The sequence below is a fragment of the Xiphophorus hellerii genome, chromosome 3 (genome assembly GCF_003331165.1).
Source record: "Xiphophorus hellerii strain 12219 chromosome 3, Xiphophorus_hellerii-4.1, whole genome shotgun sequence".
Lineage (NCBI taxonomy): Eukaryota > Metazoa > Chordata > Actinopteri > Cyprinodontiformes > Poeciliidae > Xiphophorus > Xiphophorus hellerii.
In genome coordinates this window covers 12,954,903-12,969,993 of record NC_045674.1, presented here as the reverse complement: position 1 = coordinate 12,969,993, position 15,091 = coordinate 12,954,903, and the positions used below count along the sequence as shown (strand labels likewise).

Below are 15,091 nucleotides of genomic sequence, written 5' to 3'. Positions count from 1 at the left end.
TTAATAAATTAGATTGGACGAGGCAGTAAAAGTCTCTTGGTTCTATTTATTATAAAAAGATGAATTCTTTGCGTTGTGTTATAACTTTACCCTTATTATAAATAAAAAGTCTCCATCTGCATCAAAATTAGTCCACAGGCCACAAAAAAATTTAAAAAATGTCTTGTTTTAAGATAAATTATCTGCTAATGAAACTAGTATTTTTTCATCAACATTAAAGAATTAATGAGTTAAAAGAAACTCCTTTGTCTTGCTGTAAAGATACTTGTAAGTCATTGCAAGAGCACTAAGATATTTGCATTAGAAACTAAACCAAAATTACTTAAGATTTTGTGTTTTTGCAGTGTTAGCATTGTCGCTACAGCTAAAAGGTTGTAGGTTCAAATCCCGGTCTGGAGTCTTTTCTGCAGGATCTTGCATATTCTTTGTCGGATGTGTGGATTCTCTCTGGTTTCTCTGTTAACCTGAAGTAGATACATATCCTGATTTTTATGTGTTGGAGATTTATTTCTGTTTTTTTCATTTCTTCTTTGTTCTTTTGCTTTATTTTTAATTTACTCCCTGTGTTACTTTCTGTTTACTGTTTGTGTCAGTTTTATTTTTCCCTCTTTATTTCTTTCTGCTTTGTTTATTTTCCACCTTTCGCTCAGCCTCCCTTCATCACAGCAGAGTTTGAATTCATTCCTCTCTTTTTAACTTTCCTTTAAGGATCAGATTTAAAACATATTTTGCTTTCATCATTTGTTCCCCATAAAAAAAAATAATTTTTGGATTTCTCGTTGCCACAGATTATCTGGCATCCAGATACTTCAGCAAACATATTTATCCTGATGACTGATCGGTTCTGATGCGCCGCTCTGGCACTCAGAGAGCGAAGCTGGTGTTCATTAATGCGGAAAGAAAACGACTGAAATGGAAAGATCTCCAGGAAGAAAAGGAGAAACTCAGGGACAGCTGGCTTGTTTTTGGATGAACTTTCAGTTTTTAGTCACAGAAGTTTGAATTGTGTTACAACAGATTTAAATTACATCCTTAATTTTGGATCAAAATACTTTAACTTTGTCACTTCAACATAATAAAAGATATTTATTATTTGTTTTTGTAATAAATCAACACTAAATATTGCATAGTTGTAAATTTACTTTCAATATTTAATATCCTTTTGTGATTATTAAAGTTTTTATTTTACTGAATTTAATCACAATTTGGTTTAATTACATTTTCTTTATCTTTTATATTACCACTGAAGAAAAACAATGAGGGAACTGATGGATGTTTCATATTTACATTTTTAAATGTGACATAAACAAAGAGAAGGAATATTTAAGGGTTTTCGCAGCAGAATGAGAACATTTGACATCTTCACTGAGAAAATAAATCCACACTCTTGGACAGAGATTATATTAAATCTGCCAAATTCTCCAGATTCATAGTAGGATATTATGAATGAAAAGCTGCTACTGCCCCCTACTGGCGCGTCGTGGGATGTACTTTTTAATCTGCAGCATGAAAAGGAGATAAAAGGTGAAGAATGACTTTTAATTTTTATTCTGAAATGATACATGGACCCTACATGAATTAAAAATGTGAATTTTACACAATCAGTTTGCTACCAATTATTAATTTATACAAGTCTTAAAGGGATTCAGGCATATTCAGTACTACATACAGTAAATCACACTTTACTAACATTCCGAACACCAGCTATTTAGTTTATAATTAATTCATACGCGGACATGTAATTGAAGTAAAACTACACCTTTCAAGGTGCAGTATGCAACTTTTATATAAAAATGTTTTTACACATTTGTTGAAATTATCATTATGTTGGGACAATATAAGAAATGTAATGTTGTTGCTCCCAGTACTAACTTCAGAAATACACAGCTCAGTCAGAAACAACCAATCAGAGCCAGGAGGAGGGCCTAAGCGCTGCTAATCTTGCTCATGTACATGCTGCTTACACCCTCCCTCTTGGTTTCTGCTACGCTATGGTTAGGTCACAAAATCAAACCCTGACATGAATGCTATAGCTAGTTCGCATGGCTACCGATGATTAGCAGTTTTTCTGTAATAGCGAGTTGCTGTTCTGCCATTAGCACATTTTGTAGCATGTACATGAGAGTGATTGACAGCACTAAGGCCTTTCTCCTGGCTCTGATTGGTCGTTTTTGACTGGGAGCAGCTTGATTTATTCACGTTATCTGTCTGATACCATACTGTCAGGACGTCATTACAGTTTTAATAAATATGAAAAATAATTTATATATTTTTATAAAAGTTGCATAACTTTTATAAAAAATATTTGGTTACACGTTTATTGAAACTTTCACTGTCGTGATAGCATGGTATGACAGATAATCTGAAAAATGTAGCTCCTCTGTCTCCTAGCGCTAACTAGGAACAGCCAATCAGAGAAAGGAGGCGGGGATTAGCGCTGTCAATCACAATCTTATGTGACTCATCCTCCCTTACCACCTTGCTCTGTGCTACCTCAGCTAGCATAGCATGTTGTGAATGCTCACTCTTGTTAACATAGCCACTGAAAGACTTTTTTTCTGTGAAGGTAAGCTGTTTCTCCTCCTTTGCCGTATTTAGCAGCATTGTTTGAAAGCACTAAGACCTGCTTCCTGGCTCTGATTGGTTGTTTTTGGTCGGGGGCGGCGCATTTCTTCAGACAGCAATAGTAGATCAGGAAATCATCGATTTTTCTTTTCACAGATGACATCGTAACAAACGGTCATAACATAGTTATAGTTTTGACAGATACATAAAAAACATTGTTCTTTTTAATAAAAGTCACATACTGCAGCTTTAATGCGAACCTCATACTTGCACATTATCACTCTTGTGAACGCTTCTCACATGTCTGCCTAGAGACTCCATCCATTTAAAGGACTTCCCACAGAAGGCGCATATATACCGCTTCCCCTCGGTGTGAATGGTCTGGTGTCTGTTCAGAGCGCTTGTGGTGATGAAGGTCTTCCTGCAGATGTCACACATGTAGGGCCTCTCCCCCGTGTGCGTCCTGATGTGGGCGGCCAGGTGGGAGCAGTTGGTGAAGCGTTTCTCACACACGGAGCAGATGTAGGGCCTGTCTCTGCTCTCGTCGCCGCTGCTGTTCCCCCCGCCGTTGTTGCTGCTGCTGCTGCTGAGAAACTGCTGGAAGTGCAGCGCCTGTTCGTGCAGAGAGGTCGGCAGGCCGGTGTGGGGTGAGATGAACTCCTGCGCCTCTGACTCCGGGTCGTCCTGGTTCTCAGCGGGGTCGTGCACCATCCAGAAGTGCCGCTTGGGAGCGTCTCCCCGCGGCTGCTCCTGCTCCTCTTTGCCCTGCGAGGTCTCTGGGAGCTCCTGATCAACGCAGCAGACTTCATCCTCTTCCTCCCCTCCCTGCTGCTGCTCCTCCTCATGGACAGCAGCCACTGCAGGGGGTGACTGATGGGGCTGGACAGAAGGAGAAGCAGAAGGAGGGGGAGGAGAATGCAGCTGCTCGGTTTCAAGATAATTGTCCGATTTAGGCTCTACAAAACGAAAACACGCCACAACAATTTCATTTTAACACACTTTAACACCAAGCTGCATGGCACATGGTTTCCATGAGAATTATACCAGAAAATACCTGAATGGAGGAGCTTCAGCTGCATCCTGAGCTGCCTGATTTCTAAATCTTTGGAGCGTAAAATCTCCTCCTGGTACACCGCTATTGTCTTCTCCACGGCTCCTAAAATCTCCTCCGCCACCGCGGAGAGTCTCTCATTGAGGAAAACTCTAAGAGGCAGCATTTTCCTGAAAAGATTGGAGGATCTTAGCGGCGATTGAAAACGGGTTTCTGCGGGTCCGTGAACGTCACGCTTCGCTTGTAAACACTGACTTGAAACGGAGAGTCACGTGAAAACACTGCCGCCCCCTGGTGGACCGGAGTGTGGAAAAAAAAGGAAATTCAAAAATACTTTGTTGGTCCCAAAGGGAAATTAAATGTTGTTTCTCATTTAATTAAAGAGCTGAAGTGGGGAGAGTAACTAACAATTGTACTCAAGTAAGAGTAGCACTACTTCAACATATTTTTACTCAAGTAAAAGTAAAAAGTAGCCATTTAAGATATTACTGAAGTAAGAGTAATTTAATATCTACAAAATACATAATCAGATGGACCAAAATATAAAGTTATGTGTAAATTTTCGTATTTTATGGATGGAAATTACAATAATTCATATTAGCAACAAAAAATTTTAAAAAATCAAGCAAAAGAAAAAAATTCCTAATCAGTTTCTTTCAATATAAAACTTTAACAAAAACTGTAAGTGTGTCTTTGTCGAATTTTTGGTTAAAATGTTTGCTCTTCATTCAGTGAAGTTACTCACAGTCAGTAGAGTATCAAGAAATTTTACTCAAGACTAAATATACCTCATAAAATTACTCAAGTAAAAGCAAAAACTACAGTGTAGTAAAACTACTCCTAAAAGAAAATATATTACAAAAATGACTTGTATACAACCAATAAATATTTAAATAGCACATCCCAAAACAAAGTGATTTTCTATCTACATCTATAACATATTGTAAATACAGATTTTTATCTAGTTCTGTAAAGCTATAAGCTAGACAAAGATGATAGGAAAGTAAACTGCAAACTCATTCCACATAATTAAGACTTTAAGTTGCATTTTTAAATATTCTGGGATAAATTAAGCATTTTCTCTACAATAATCCACTTAAAAACAGCACAGTATTTAATTCATATTTGCTCCCCGTTGTTTCTTGCTTCAGTCTTAGGATAAAAATAGCAGTGAAATCCTTCAGGGTATTGTCGGTTCTGTAATTAAGACGCTCTCTGCTCAACATGTCAGGAATATCAACCCCTCTGCCTTCATAGCAACACACCGTACAGACAAGGCGTTCTTTAAAATTACCTTTAATAATTTCTAAATATTTAATTATAAAGTCAAGGTAGAAGTCAAAACAGAGACACAGAAGTATCCTTGAAACCGTTTATTAGAATATTTCCGTATAGTTTCCCTTCTAACTGTGGGTCATAACACAATACAGCCAACGTGTTAATGGACACTTTTCTCTCTGCAAAACGAGTGATTAAAAAAAAAAGGATCATGCACGTCTACCGTGAGGGAAAAAAGCCACAGATCTTCACAATCACACGAAGAGACAGAGTAAAAACAAACCGACAAGAACTGCGACACAATTTATCCTAAAAACAATTACAGAAGAAGTTCGTAAACCTTTCAAGTAAAGGCAGGGGACCGCGCGTCCACATCTGGTAGTCAGCTTGAGCACTTTGTGTGGAGGTCAGGTTTGATCGCAGGCCGTTCTCAGTAGACTCATCAGTGCAGCACCAGTGCCTGTGTCAGCCTGTCCCTTTTTTCTTTATGGGAAAATATACCAAAAGATAAAAAAGGAGGACAAAAACCGAGGGAATGACGACATTACACAAATGGTTCGAACAGAGAGAGAGGGGAAGAAGCACTGCGAGTTGAGGGAGCCGATCCGGTTGGGTCTTTACGCCTTGGCATTGATGATGTCGATGAACTCTGGCTTGAGAGAGGCTCCACCCACCAGGAAACCATCCACGTCCTTCTGGGAGGCCAGTTCTTTACAGGTGCCACCAGTTACTGAACCTGAGAAGCAGCATTGATGCATGAGGAGGATAATGTGCAACAATTACCCTAGATACATTATTATAGTTTACATTCGGAAATTTCACGCACAACGCTGGAGGGCAAAAAGACGATTCTTTTACTTTCCATATGTAGCAGAGCTGCAGCGGTAGAACAAATCCGTTAACAAAATGAAACCTGGAGATGGAGGAATTACTAATTTAATCCACAGCAAAGGGAAAAATAATGCAGAAAAATTGTTGAACAACAACTCAAAACTACTCGTATTATTTTTTCCTTGCTCTCTCTGTCGGCCACGCTAAACACAAACCTGTCGCCATGGCAACTGACTGACAACAGTTCCACTGGTCTATAAAGATTCAAAACACACACTAAAAGAATTCCCACACAAAGAACAGATTACTGAGTCCGTTACAGTTTGCAGGCTTGATGTTTATTTTGTGATTATTAATAAGTGATCGTGATTGATTAGCTAATTTAAAACACTGAGGTGTGTTGATGATCTGTCAGAAAGCTGGTGAGTTGGTCGCCTTTTTTTTTTTTTTAACTGAATCTAAACACATCGAATTCCACAGCACATCTACATGTTAAGGTTGTCAAAGTCAAGCTAGCATAACTTACAACTTCCCTCTCCTGCTATTTTTCTTTTTTTAAATTAAAACTTCTTATTGACCAGTGAAATGCTATACCCTTAGACACAGTTTTCTAGTTATAGTGTTGACAATTAGTAGCAAAGCACAGCGTTCTTTTTTCTTTTATATATCAGGCAAACATTCAAGATTTAACGCATTATATTGACAGCTAAAACCAAAAAAAGCAGCTTTTTGCCCTCCAGCAGGGAGATGGGGCGGAATCTTACGCGTGTGACATCACAACTTGTCAATAACTTTTTCAATTATAATTCAGACAGCTCACCTCCATAGATGATCCTCACAGAGTTGGCTACAGCATCAGACACGTTGGTCTTCAGCCACGCCCTCAGTTTCTCATGAACTTCCTGGGCCTGAGATATCACACAGAAATCGTGTTTGAAGCCACACAGCACGGCCCTCGGTGGGGAAACATTCAGCTTTTCCAATATTTACCTGCTGGGGAGACGCAGTCTTCCCAGTGCCAATAGCCCACACAGGCTCATAAGCAAGCACGACCTTGCTCCAGTCCTTTACGTTGTCTGTCAATGAGATAAGACTTGGTGTTGCGCAAGCAGACATATTTCCAAACCCTCCCTCTCTATCTGAACACAAGTTGCACCACTCAGACTCTGTCCTGGAAGCTGCATACCTGCGATGACTTTGGTCTGGGCAAACACCACCTTCTCTGTGATGCCTCCCTCCCTCTCATCCAGCTTCTCGCCGATGCAGGCGATCACGCCGAGACCGCTCTCCAGAGCATGAGCAGTCTTCTGACCAATCAGCTAATGACGCAGGAAAAAAGAAAAACAAAAGAAAGTAGAATTAGGCTATGTTCACACAGCAGATATTAATGCTCAATTCCAATTTTTTGCGCAGTCTTTCCCTCGGGGCTTCCCTCATTGTACAATAAGCCTGGCGGGCCACCAGGCTTTATTTGCCCCCACCAGGCTAAGCGTTGTTTGTTTATTTTATATGTGCTTTTTTAATAGAGCAGTAACAGTGGCAGTAAACACACAGTTGACACACTGAACAAATTATGATGTTGCTCGTGCATATCTGAATTTTTATAACTTTTACAAATTTTTAAACACAAAACCTGGCGGGCTGCTGGTGGATTGCTCTAGCATCCCCATCACCAGGTTTAGCAGGTTTTCTCTCAGAAAACGCGACCCGCATGCACAGAAGAAGAACGCTAGTAGCACGCAGCAGCCAAAGTTATTCAGCAATGGAGTCAACAGTAATCATCCCAAAATCATTACGAGACAAAGGAAGCAAATTAAAATAAAACACAACTTATAGCAACTGCCTTTTGTGGAGCTTTGACTGCAATTTCTGTTTGGACGTGTATTTGGAACAAAAAGTGATCCAATTGTGATTTGATCCGCTTTAGTGACACAGAGTTATTTCATAATCATAATTTTGAGCCATTTTTACATCCTGATTTACATCAGACTTTTCTGGTGCAGAATTCTTAAATTAAATGACTGTTCAGACTGCAAACGTTTTGAACATAATCGGATACGTATCCAAATTAGTTCCACATGTGGAAGTGGGGCAGATCGGATCTTTTTTGGGGTGAAAATATCAGAATTGTGTCGTCCAAACTGCAGTGAAAAAGCCAGATATGGGACACATATGGGTAAAAAAAAAAGAAAAAAAAGGAAGTTTGGGTCACATTTTCCTGCTGTGTGAACGTAGCTTTAGTCTCTAATATAAATGTTACAAGTCTAAACTGTGAGCAAGTCAGACATGATCATGTTACCTCGTCGCTCTCGCCGAAGACGTGGCGCCGCTCGGAGTGTCCCAGGATAACCCAGTTCACGCCGCAGTCCTTGATCATCGCAGGGCTGCAGGTGGGAAAATGATCAGGACGAAACCAAACTAAAGCTCTGCTGAAGAAAATCAACTGGTTTCTTCTCTTTACCTAATCTCCCCAGTAAAGGCACCCTTGGAAACTTTGTAGCAGTTCTGAGCCGCCACTCCAAACTTGGCATCCAGTTTGGACCTGGCGAAGTCCAGGTAGATGGATGGAGCACCGCACACCACCTCTGTTAAAACACAAAACACGTTTATAATCCATAATATGGAATACAAGTAGCACTGTTGCTCTTCCCTACCTATTGCTGCGCACTGCCAATCACCTGGCTAAAAAAAAAGAAAAGGCTCTCCTACACATTTCCCTTGCTAACTTCATTTGTTTGGAAACATTTCAAGCTAGCAGCTGCATGTCTCTTAAGAAGTCTGCAGAGCAACAACTCAAGCAAGATCACCCCAAATCTCTCACTAGCTAACATCAATTTGTTGCTTCCATTATCCTACAAAAAAATGAATGCAAAAATAATAATTGTCTGAGCAATGAGCATTTAAAAATCAAAATTAAAGATGCACCAATCTGCTAGAGAGCATACGTTCCCATCAAATGTATTAAAATGGGAACTTGTACCAATTTAAGTCCAAAAAATAAACATGACAGTGTTATGCACTTCAAATAATTAAATTATAGCATGGAGGGATATCTTTTCATCCATTACTGGTGATAAGTCTTCATTTAATGTTGAAGATAACCTGTAGATTAAGAATAGTGTTTTTTAATACAATATATTACAGAGTGGGTCAAATGTGCTTTGGGTTCTTTGACAGAGGTAGCAGCTATTATTGCAACAGAAAATAAAGGAACATTATCTCTATTTATGAATCAAAGTATGCCCCTAAACTTCACTGGATTGTTTTTTTATTACCCAAGTACATCAAGGTTAATTCAATCATTGACCAAAAACTGTAGAAGTTCTTTCAGGAGTAGTTTTTCATATTTAATCAGTCAGCAGTCCATTAAAGGCAAAGGATGGCTGGCTTATTTAGACAAATTGGTATATCTCTAATTAAAAACAAAAGTAACTAAATTATTAAAGCTTTACAAGTATTAATACTTACAGAAATTTAGTGATTAATATTTAAATCTCAATCTGGAGACTATGTAAAACCCTCATACCATTTTTTAAATGTGACAATGCCTTTGGACATCAGTTTTCAACAATTTAATGTTGTGCTTAAGATAATTAAAATAAATTTAAACAAAGATTACAATACAGTTGATACTCTGCAGCACTTTTCTTGCAGCAGCCAACATGGGAGAAGCAGAGTACAGTAAAGTCAAGACACTGACATTCACAATGTAACTGTATCTTTGGGGTTACGAGGATCTATATTAGACGCTGCATGTTATTATTGGTTTGGTAAAAGGTCATTTGTCCTGGGCTGGAGTCATCTGCATTAAAGGTCTGAGTTCAGCCTCTAAAAGGTCACCAACGGGTTTGCATTCTGCACAGGTCGAAGACCGGTCTTGAGCCCCGAGTTCAAAAGTCAAACGAGTAAAAATAACCAGAGAGAGGAGAATAATTTGGGGGGAAATTATAGAAATTTGACAGATTGGCTCTGCAAAGTTGGATTTATTTGGGGAGCAAAGTCCAAGCAGAGTGAGTGAGGCTTGTTGGGCTCAATAATAGAGTTGCATAACGTAGAGCTGCAAGAGGGACTGACTGACATTCAGTTCCTCTGTCTGGTTTGTCTCCAGACTGCAGGCAGCAACAACGCGGACGGTGCATTCAAGTCGCGATGGGAAGAAAAAAATCCGAAGGCCAAAATTGTATAAAAGTAGCCACTATGAAAGCATATAAGCACTTATGTTATTTAAAATGCCCGTAACTGTGCTTTTTGTTGCATTATCGGTGCTATGACTACAGCTAAAAGGCCAAGATCCATGTCAAATGACTTTAGCCACCAGTTGAACCTGAACGCACCCCGGCAGTTATAGGGACTACGTGCTTCTGCACGCGCACACCCACCACCAACATGACGGCAGGAGCTCTCTGTCCTTCATCAGTGTCTCCTCACAACTTTCACCCTCTAATCTAGAGCCAGAAAAGCTAAAACAAAGACTTTATCTATCATTAAGTGTAAAATATTACAGGGGAGGAGATTTGTGATGCTAAAAGTCTTAACTGATTCATTGAATGACCGAGCTGTTTCCGACGTAAATTGGCCAGCTACACGAATTCAATTCGTTCGAGGTTCTTCAAACATTAAAATTAAAGGAAAATGTCCAAATCCAAAGAGGAAATTGTGTAATCGTGGTCAAAAATCTCCACGTACCGACATTGGAGTCCACCTTGCCACTATTCAGGGTCTGGATGAGCTCCCCGAGGCTTTTCTTGTCGCCGTTCATTTTCCAGTTGCCACCGACGAAGAATTTCCTGCTCATGTTTGCGGATTTTTTTTGCGAGACTTTACTGTGAAAATGAAAAAGACGACTGAAAAGCACAGTCCTTGTCTGGGGCGAAAGAGCGAACGGTAGAGGGCAGCTCGGGGTATTTATGAAGACGGAAATCCTGACTCCTCCTCTCATGTCGGGGGATTGGTTCGTGTGACAGGACGTCCGTGAACGCATCTCCATAGATCAGAGGAGAGGACGGGGAAAGAGGGAAAGTCATGGTGCGTTCAAGTACTGTGTGAAAACATCATGTCGCAAAACTCTTACAGAAATCCATGTCAATAAATAAACACATTACCAGGAACTAGGACAGCGTCTAGTTTGTAGCTGCTGAATTAATTTAACAGACTAAATTTATTTTGTACCTACGGTGTCACAGCTATTTTCTTACATGTCTAAATCTTGCATTTAAGCCATCCATCGGTTTTATGTTTTATTATCTGCTGCTTCGAAGATGTCGAGCAAACGTCTGGAATGATTTTATTTTGTTGTATCTTTCAATAAACAAGCAATCAAATGCAACATCATTGGACTCCAATGAGTCACTCCATACACTGCCACCTGCTGGCCAATAAATATAAATTATCAATATTCATTTAGGCATATCCCATATTGTGACGCTAGAGGGCGTTGTTCTTCCACCATTGAATTGTATTACGTATTCTGAATGCTGAAAAGCTTTAAAACAGTGCTCATATTTCGCACTGCTGAATTATCACTTGATTTAAAGATGAGTTTCAAGATCATCGAGCAAGAAGAAGAGACAAAAGCCCGATCTAAAATATACAATGACCTATTTATTCCACATATTCAATTTTATGTTTTTCGTTTTGGCTAGCTGGAAGCATAAACATAATTTTCTATGAGACTAGTTGCATGGTTCTGGCTGAAATAAAAATAAAAGCAGGTCTTACACGTGCATTCAAAGAGTTTAAATAGTTAAATAGTAAAAAAATGCGAGTTTATTAGTAATAATCTGTTTTGTCATCGCAACTTTGACACATTCCAGTATTTTTATTTATTAAAAGCAACTTTATAAGTAAAAATCTAACTAAATAGATCAGGGGCGATTCTAGGATCTGGCCTGTAGGGGTGCTTAGCCCCCAGCAGGTCTAAGACCCATGAGAAGATATTCGTTGGTGAGGTTTTCTAAATCTAACTGCTTATTTAAATACATTCACAAACAAAATTAAGAGACATGTTGTCAGTAATTCACAGAATAAAAGAACAATGTTCATTTTACTCAAACATATACTTATAAAGAGTAAAATCAGAGAAACCTTTATTTTTTCCAGAGGTGTATAAACTCAGTTTGAAACAGAATCTGTAGACCTCATCATACCTGCCAACATCTGCTAACATCAATGAGACACAAGCAGCTGTGGGAGTGACACAGTCCTAGTGGGGTCTGCGCCTCTGGAAATTAAAATAAAATCTACTTAAAACTATGCATTTCCAGTCATTTGAAGAACATTTTACTAAAACCAGTTTATTAGTTCATATAAATGACTCATGGAAATCGGGAGCTTGCTGTGCTCCCGCGGTCGCAGGCTGAGCACGGCTCCAAGCTCTCCGCCAGCAGCTTGGAGGTCTGGTCCATCTCCATGGCGCGGCCCGCAGACAGGACGACGGCGGCGAGGGAGAGGAAGGGGAGCATCCTGCAGAGAGGAAGGAGAGAGTGACTCTGGATTGTGGCTGGACTCAGGACTTTATGATTGGCTGCCAAAGGACTTTTTTCCCCCCCTCTTTTGTGGAAGTGATTTTTAAAGAGGCAGAAGGAGTTTTAAAATATTCAGTGATGGGATTTTAAAATATAGAGTAGATTAATTTGCAGAAGTGGAACTCCGGAGATCCCGAGGAAACGTTCTCCACCTGGCAGCAGGGAAATCCTGGATTTTTCTCCAAAGATGTCTGAAGACTTCAGTTCTCCTCTTAAAAGTTAAATTTCCTGATTGAGGGATTTCAAAAGTACAGCATAGTAAAAATACTCCTAAAAATATATATTTCTCCACCAAAAAAGTTACTCGCATAAATATAACTACCTACCTGACTACAATACAAATTATCTTAATAAATACTGGAAACACAGCAAGCATCTACAGAACATAAACGTTTCCTAACAAAGAAAATTGATATTTTTCTTTTAGCTATGCATAAGTTCCCCTCTGATTATTTAACATTTAGCAACCTGAACTAAAGTCCGATCACATTCAGAGATTAAATCATAAACATAAATGGAGCAGCCAAACCCACTTACTTACATTTTTATGTCAATCCAAAAAGTGAACCAAGATATTAAATATTGACTTTATCTCATTTTATGTAGTTTCAAACAATCTGCCAGCATTTTATTGTCTTAAGTTCAAACTTGTTCATACATTTTTAGTGGAAAATTTTGCTTTGTGAATGTGGGTTTTTGTGGCATAAGAACTATTTCATATCAGATTCTGCACAGATGAGTGTACTGGTGAGGCAGGACGTAAAAGTAATTTTTCATCATGAAATACTTTAATTTATTTATAATCCAGGAGCGGAAATTTTTTCAGTCACATTTCAGAGATTTCAGCTCTCCTGTGCCCCCTGCTGGTTCAACCAGTCACTGCAGGTTAACGTTTCTTCAAACATTAGCACAGCAGGACTCCCTTTATACATCTTTTATTTTAATTTTATTGTCTTAGACTTTCAAAATGTCTTCTTTGTTTTGAAGGGTTGGTATCCTGAGCCTTTTTTGTGCTCTACTCAGAGGAACTACCCATTGCATCCTGGGAAGTGTAGTAGAAACGCATAAATCAGAGTTGATCAAAACATCAAGACAGTTGAGTAAAATATATCTGCCACGTAGAAATCTGTCCTGACATGAAAGCACAGTGTAAACATGCCCAAAATATAAAATTTATTCTGGCTACAAACATTTTCTCAGATGTTTCATTCAAACATGACAGGAGACTGTTCAATAATTGAAAAGGCTGATTATAAGTAGAGGAGCTGCGTTACACCAAACATCACCAGAGCTAAAATATTCCCAACTAGACGTTCAAGTTTCCAGTTCTCTCAACTCACAGCCCGACAGACAGACGACACCCAGGGTGTCCGAATATTCCGACTTTATTCTGGTACCTTTTCGACTTTTTCGCATAATTACAACTTTTTTTTCTCGTATAATCGCGAGTTTCTTCTATAAATTTGACTTTAATCCCGTATGATAATTACTTTCTTCTGGTAAAACTACGACATTATCTTAATTTTATTGCGGTTATGTTCCTACTTTATTCTCGCATCATTAGGTCTTTATTCTGGTATTAGTACAGTTTCATTCTCATATTATATGAACAGCACAAGGATACCAAAAATAAAGCGAACATTTTGAAACCTATTTAAAAAGCATGAATTATGCGCAAACCGAGGAGAGGAGCTTGGAACCCGAAGCACACCACAAACAGAGAGAAGATAATTACAGGGACATTTAGCTGGTATACATTTACATGAAATGTGTTAAAGTGTTCAGTTTGTTTTCAGAGATTTCTTATAAACGGGTGCAAATAATATCCGGTGAGGAATGTTTATATAAAGGTCTGCTGTTGCTAATGTTTACAGTCATGAATAAAAAAAGTCCAAAGAGCAGAGAGTCAGTATTATAAACCATAGACATAATAGAAGAATAAAAAGAATCTTTATATATGTCTGTTATAAACGATGCCAAATAGGACACTCCTAACAATACTCTGTGAGTAATGTGATAAAACGTCATTCGATTGGCTGCGATGAAACTAGTCCCGCCCCTTTCCAACGATTGTACGTCCGATTGGACAATACGTAGATTCCGGCTGTTTGTTTTCTATACCCAGGATGCATTGCGCTACAAAGAAAATCGTGTCAGGATGCATCTGAACTGACTAAATTACAGCTTTTGATTATGTTTATCATAGACATGCGGTAATTTTGTCATATTAAATGACATTGTATCTCGGATAATGGTGTTTTGCTAAATTTAGTAAGCTGATAATTTGCACCATAAGCAAGAGTGTGTGTCTCGTTTATAAATAGTGTCTAGACCAGTTGGCTAGTACAGGAATCTTTGCTCTTAAGATATTTGTCTAGTAGGTTTCTCATAATGAGAAGCCCCCATATTTGTTAATATTAAAGTATTTTGTAAATGATCTACGAATTAAAATTATGTAATGGACTCAAGTTAAAAATAGGAACTACATCCACAATGATGTAAGTGAGAAAGAAGACATAATAACTTTAAAATCAATAGATACATTTTGATTAATGGGACAAATAATTTCATTTTAGAAATATCCTTCATTATATTAAGCGTCATGTTTTGTGGAGGTTTTGCTGCATACAGTTTGTATGCCAACTCATGTGGAAGTATTGAAGCAATGAAGTCAGTTACAAAGTGGCTTAAGGACAACAAAGTGCGGGAGTGACGATCAGAATCCCTTAATAATAAAAAAAATAATTGTGGGCAGAACCGGACCCAGTGAAGAACTTCTTACAGAAGAATACGACATTAAAAATGTATGCAAACTACTTTAGATTTGTGCGAGAATATACAA

General features: G+C 38.6%; 2 protein-coding genes and 1 non-coding gene across 3 annotated transcripts; 1 reads left to right on the top strand and 2 right to left on the bottom strand.

Moving 5' to 3' along the window:
• Nucleotides 1–1,518: 1,518 nt before the first annotated feature.
• On the bottom strand, nt 1,519–3,874 carry LOC116717909 (zinc finger and SCAN domain-containing protein 12-like). Its single transcript, XM_032559586.1, has 2 exons — nt 3,620–3,874; nt 1,519–3,521 (listed from the first exon to the last, which is right to left on the bottom strand). Exons 1-2 carry the CDS (start codon nt 3,780–3,782, stop codon nt 2,827–2,829), a joined length of 858 nt encoding a protein of 285 aa, XP_032415477.1. The 5' UTR covers nt 3,783–3,874; the 3' UTR covers nt 1,519–2,826.
• A 1,100-nt stretch (nt 3,875–4,974) lies between these two features.
• tpi1b (triosephosphate isomerase 1b) lies at nt 4,975–10,618 on the bottom strand. The gene is made up of 7 exons (XM_032559097.1): nt 10,412–10,618; nt 8,187–8,310; nt 8,025–8,109; nt 6,912–7,044; nt 6,716–6,801; nt 6,546–6,633; nt 4,975–5,630 (listed from the first exon to the last, which is right to left on the bottom strand). The coding sequence occupies exons 1-7, from the start codon at nt 10,518–10,520 to the stop codon at nt 5,512–5,514; spliced, it is 744 nt and encodes a 247-aa protein (XP_032414988.1). The 5' UTR covers nt 10,521–10,618; the 3' UTR covers nt 4,975–5,511.
• A 3,978-nt stretch (nt 10,619–14,596) lies between these two features.
• Nucleotides 14,597–14,653, top strand: LOC116717967 (U7 small nuclear RNA). The gene has a single exon (XR_004338856.1). It is a non-coding gene; the product is annotated as a U7 small nuclear RNA (small nuclear RNA).
• The last annotated feature ends 438 nt before the right edge of the window (nt 14,654–15,091 follow it).

Bases quoted from the DNA above. Each gene is read 5' to 3' on its own strand.
- LOC116717909 (XM_032559586.1), bottom strand. From the start codon at position 3,782: ATGCTGCCTCTTAGAGTTTTCCTCAATGAGAGACTCTCCGCGGTGGCG. The intron at 3,522-3,619 runs GTATTTTCTGGT...TTCGTTTTGTAG, and splicing joins GCTGAAGCTCCTCCATTCAG to AGCCTAAATCGGACAATTAT.
- tpi1b (XM_032559097.1), bottom strand. From the start codon at position 10,520: ATGAGCAGGAAATTCTTCGTCGGTGGCAACTGGAAAATGAACGGCGAC. The intron at 8,311-10,411 runs GTACGTGGAGAT...GTGTTTTAACAG, and splicing joins CAAGGTGGACTCCAATGTCG to AGGTGGTGTGCGGTGCTCCA. The intron at 6,802-6,911 runs GTATGCAGCTTC...TCTCATTGACAG, and splicing joins CCAGACCAAAGTCATCGCAG to ACAACGTAAAGGACTGGAGC.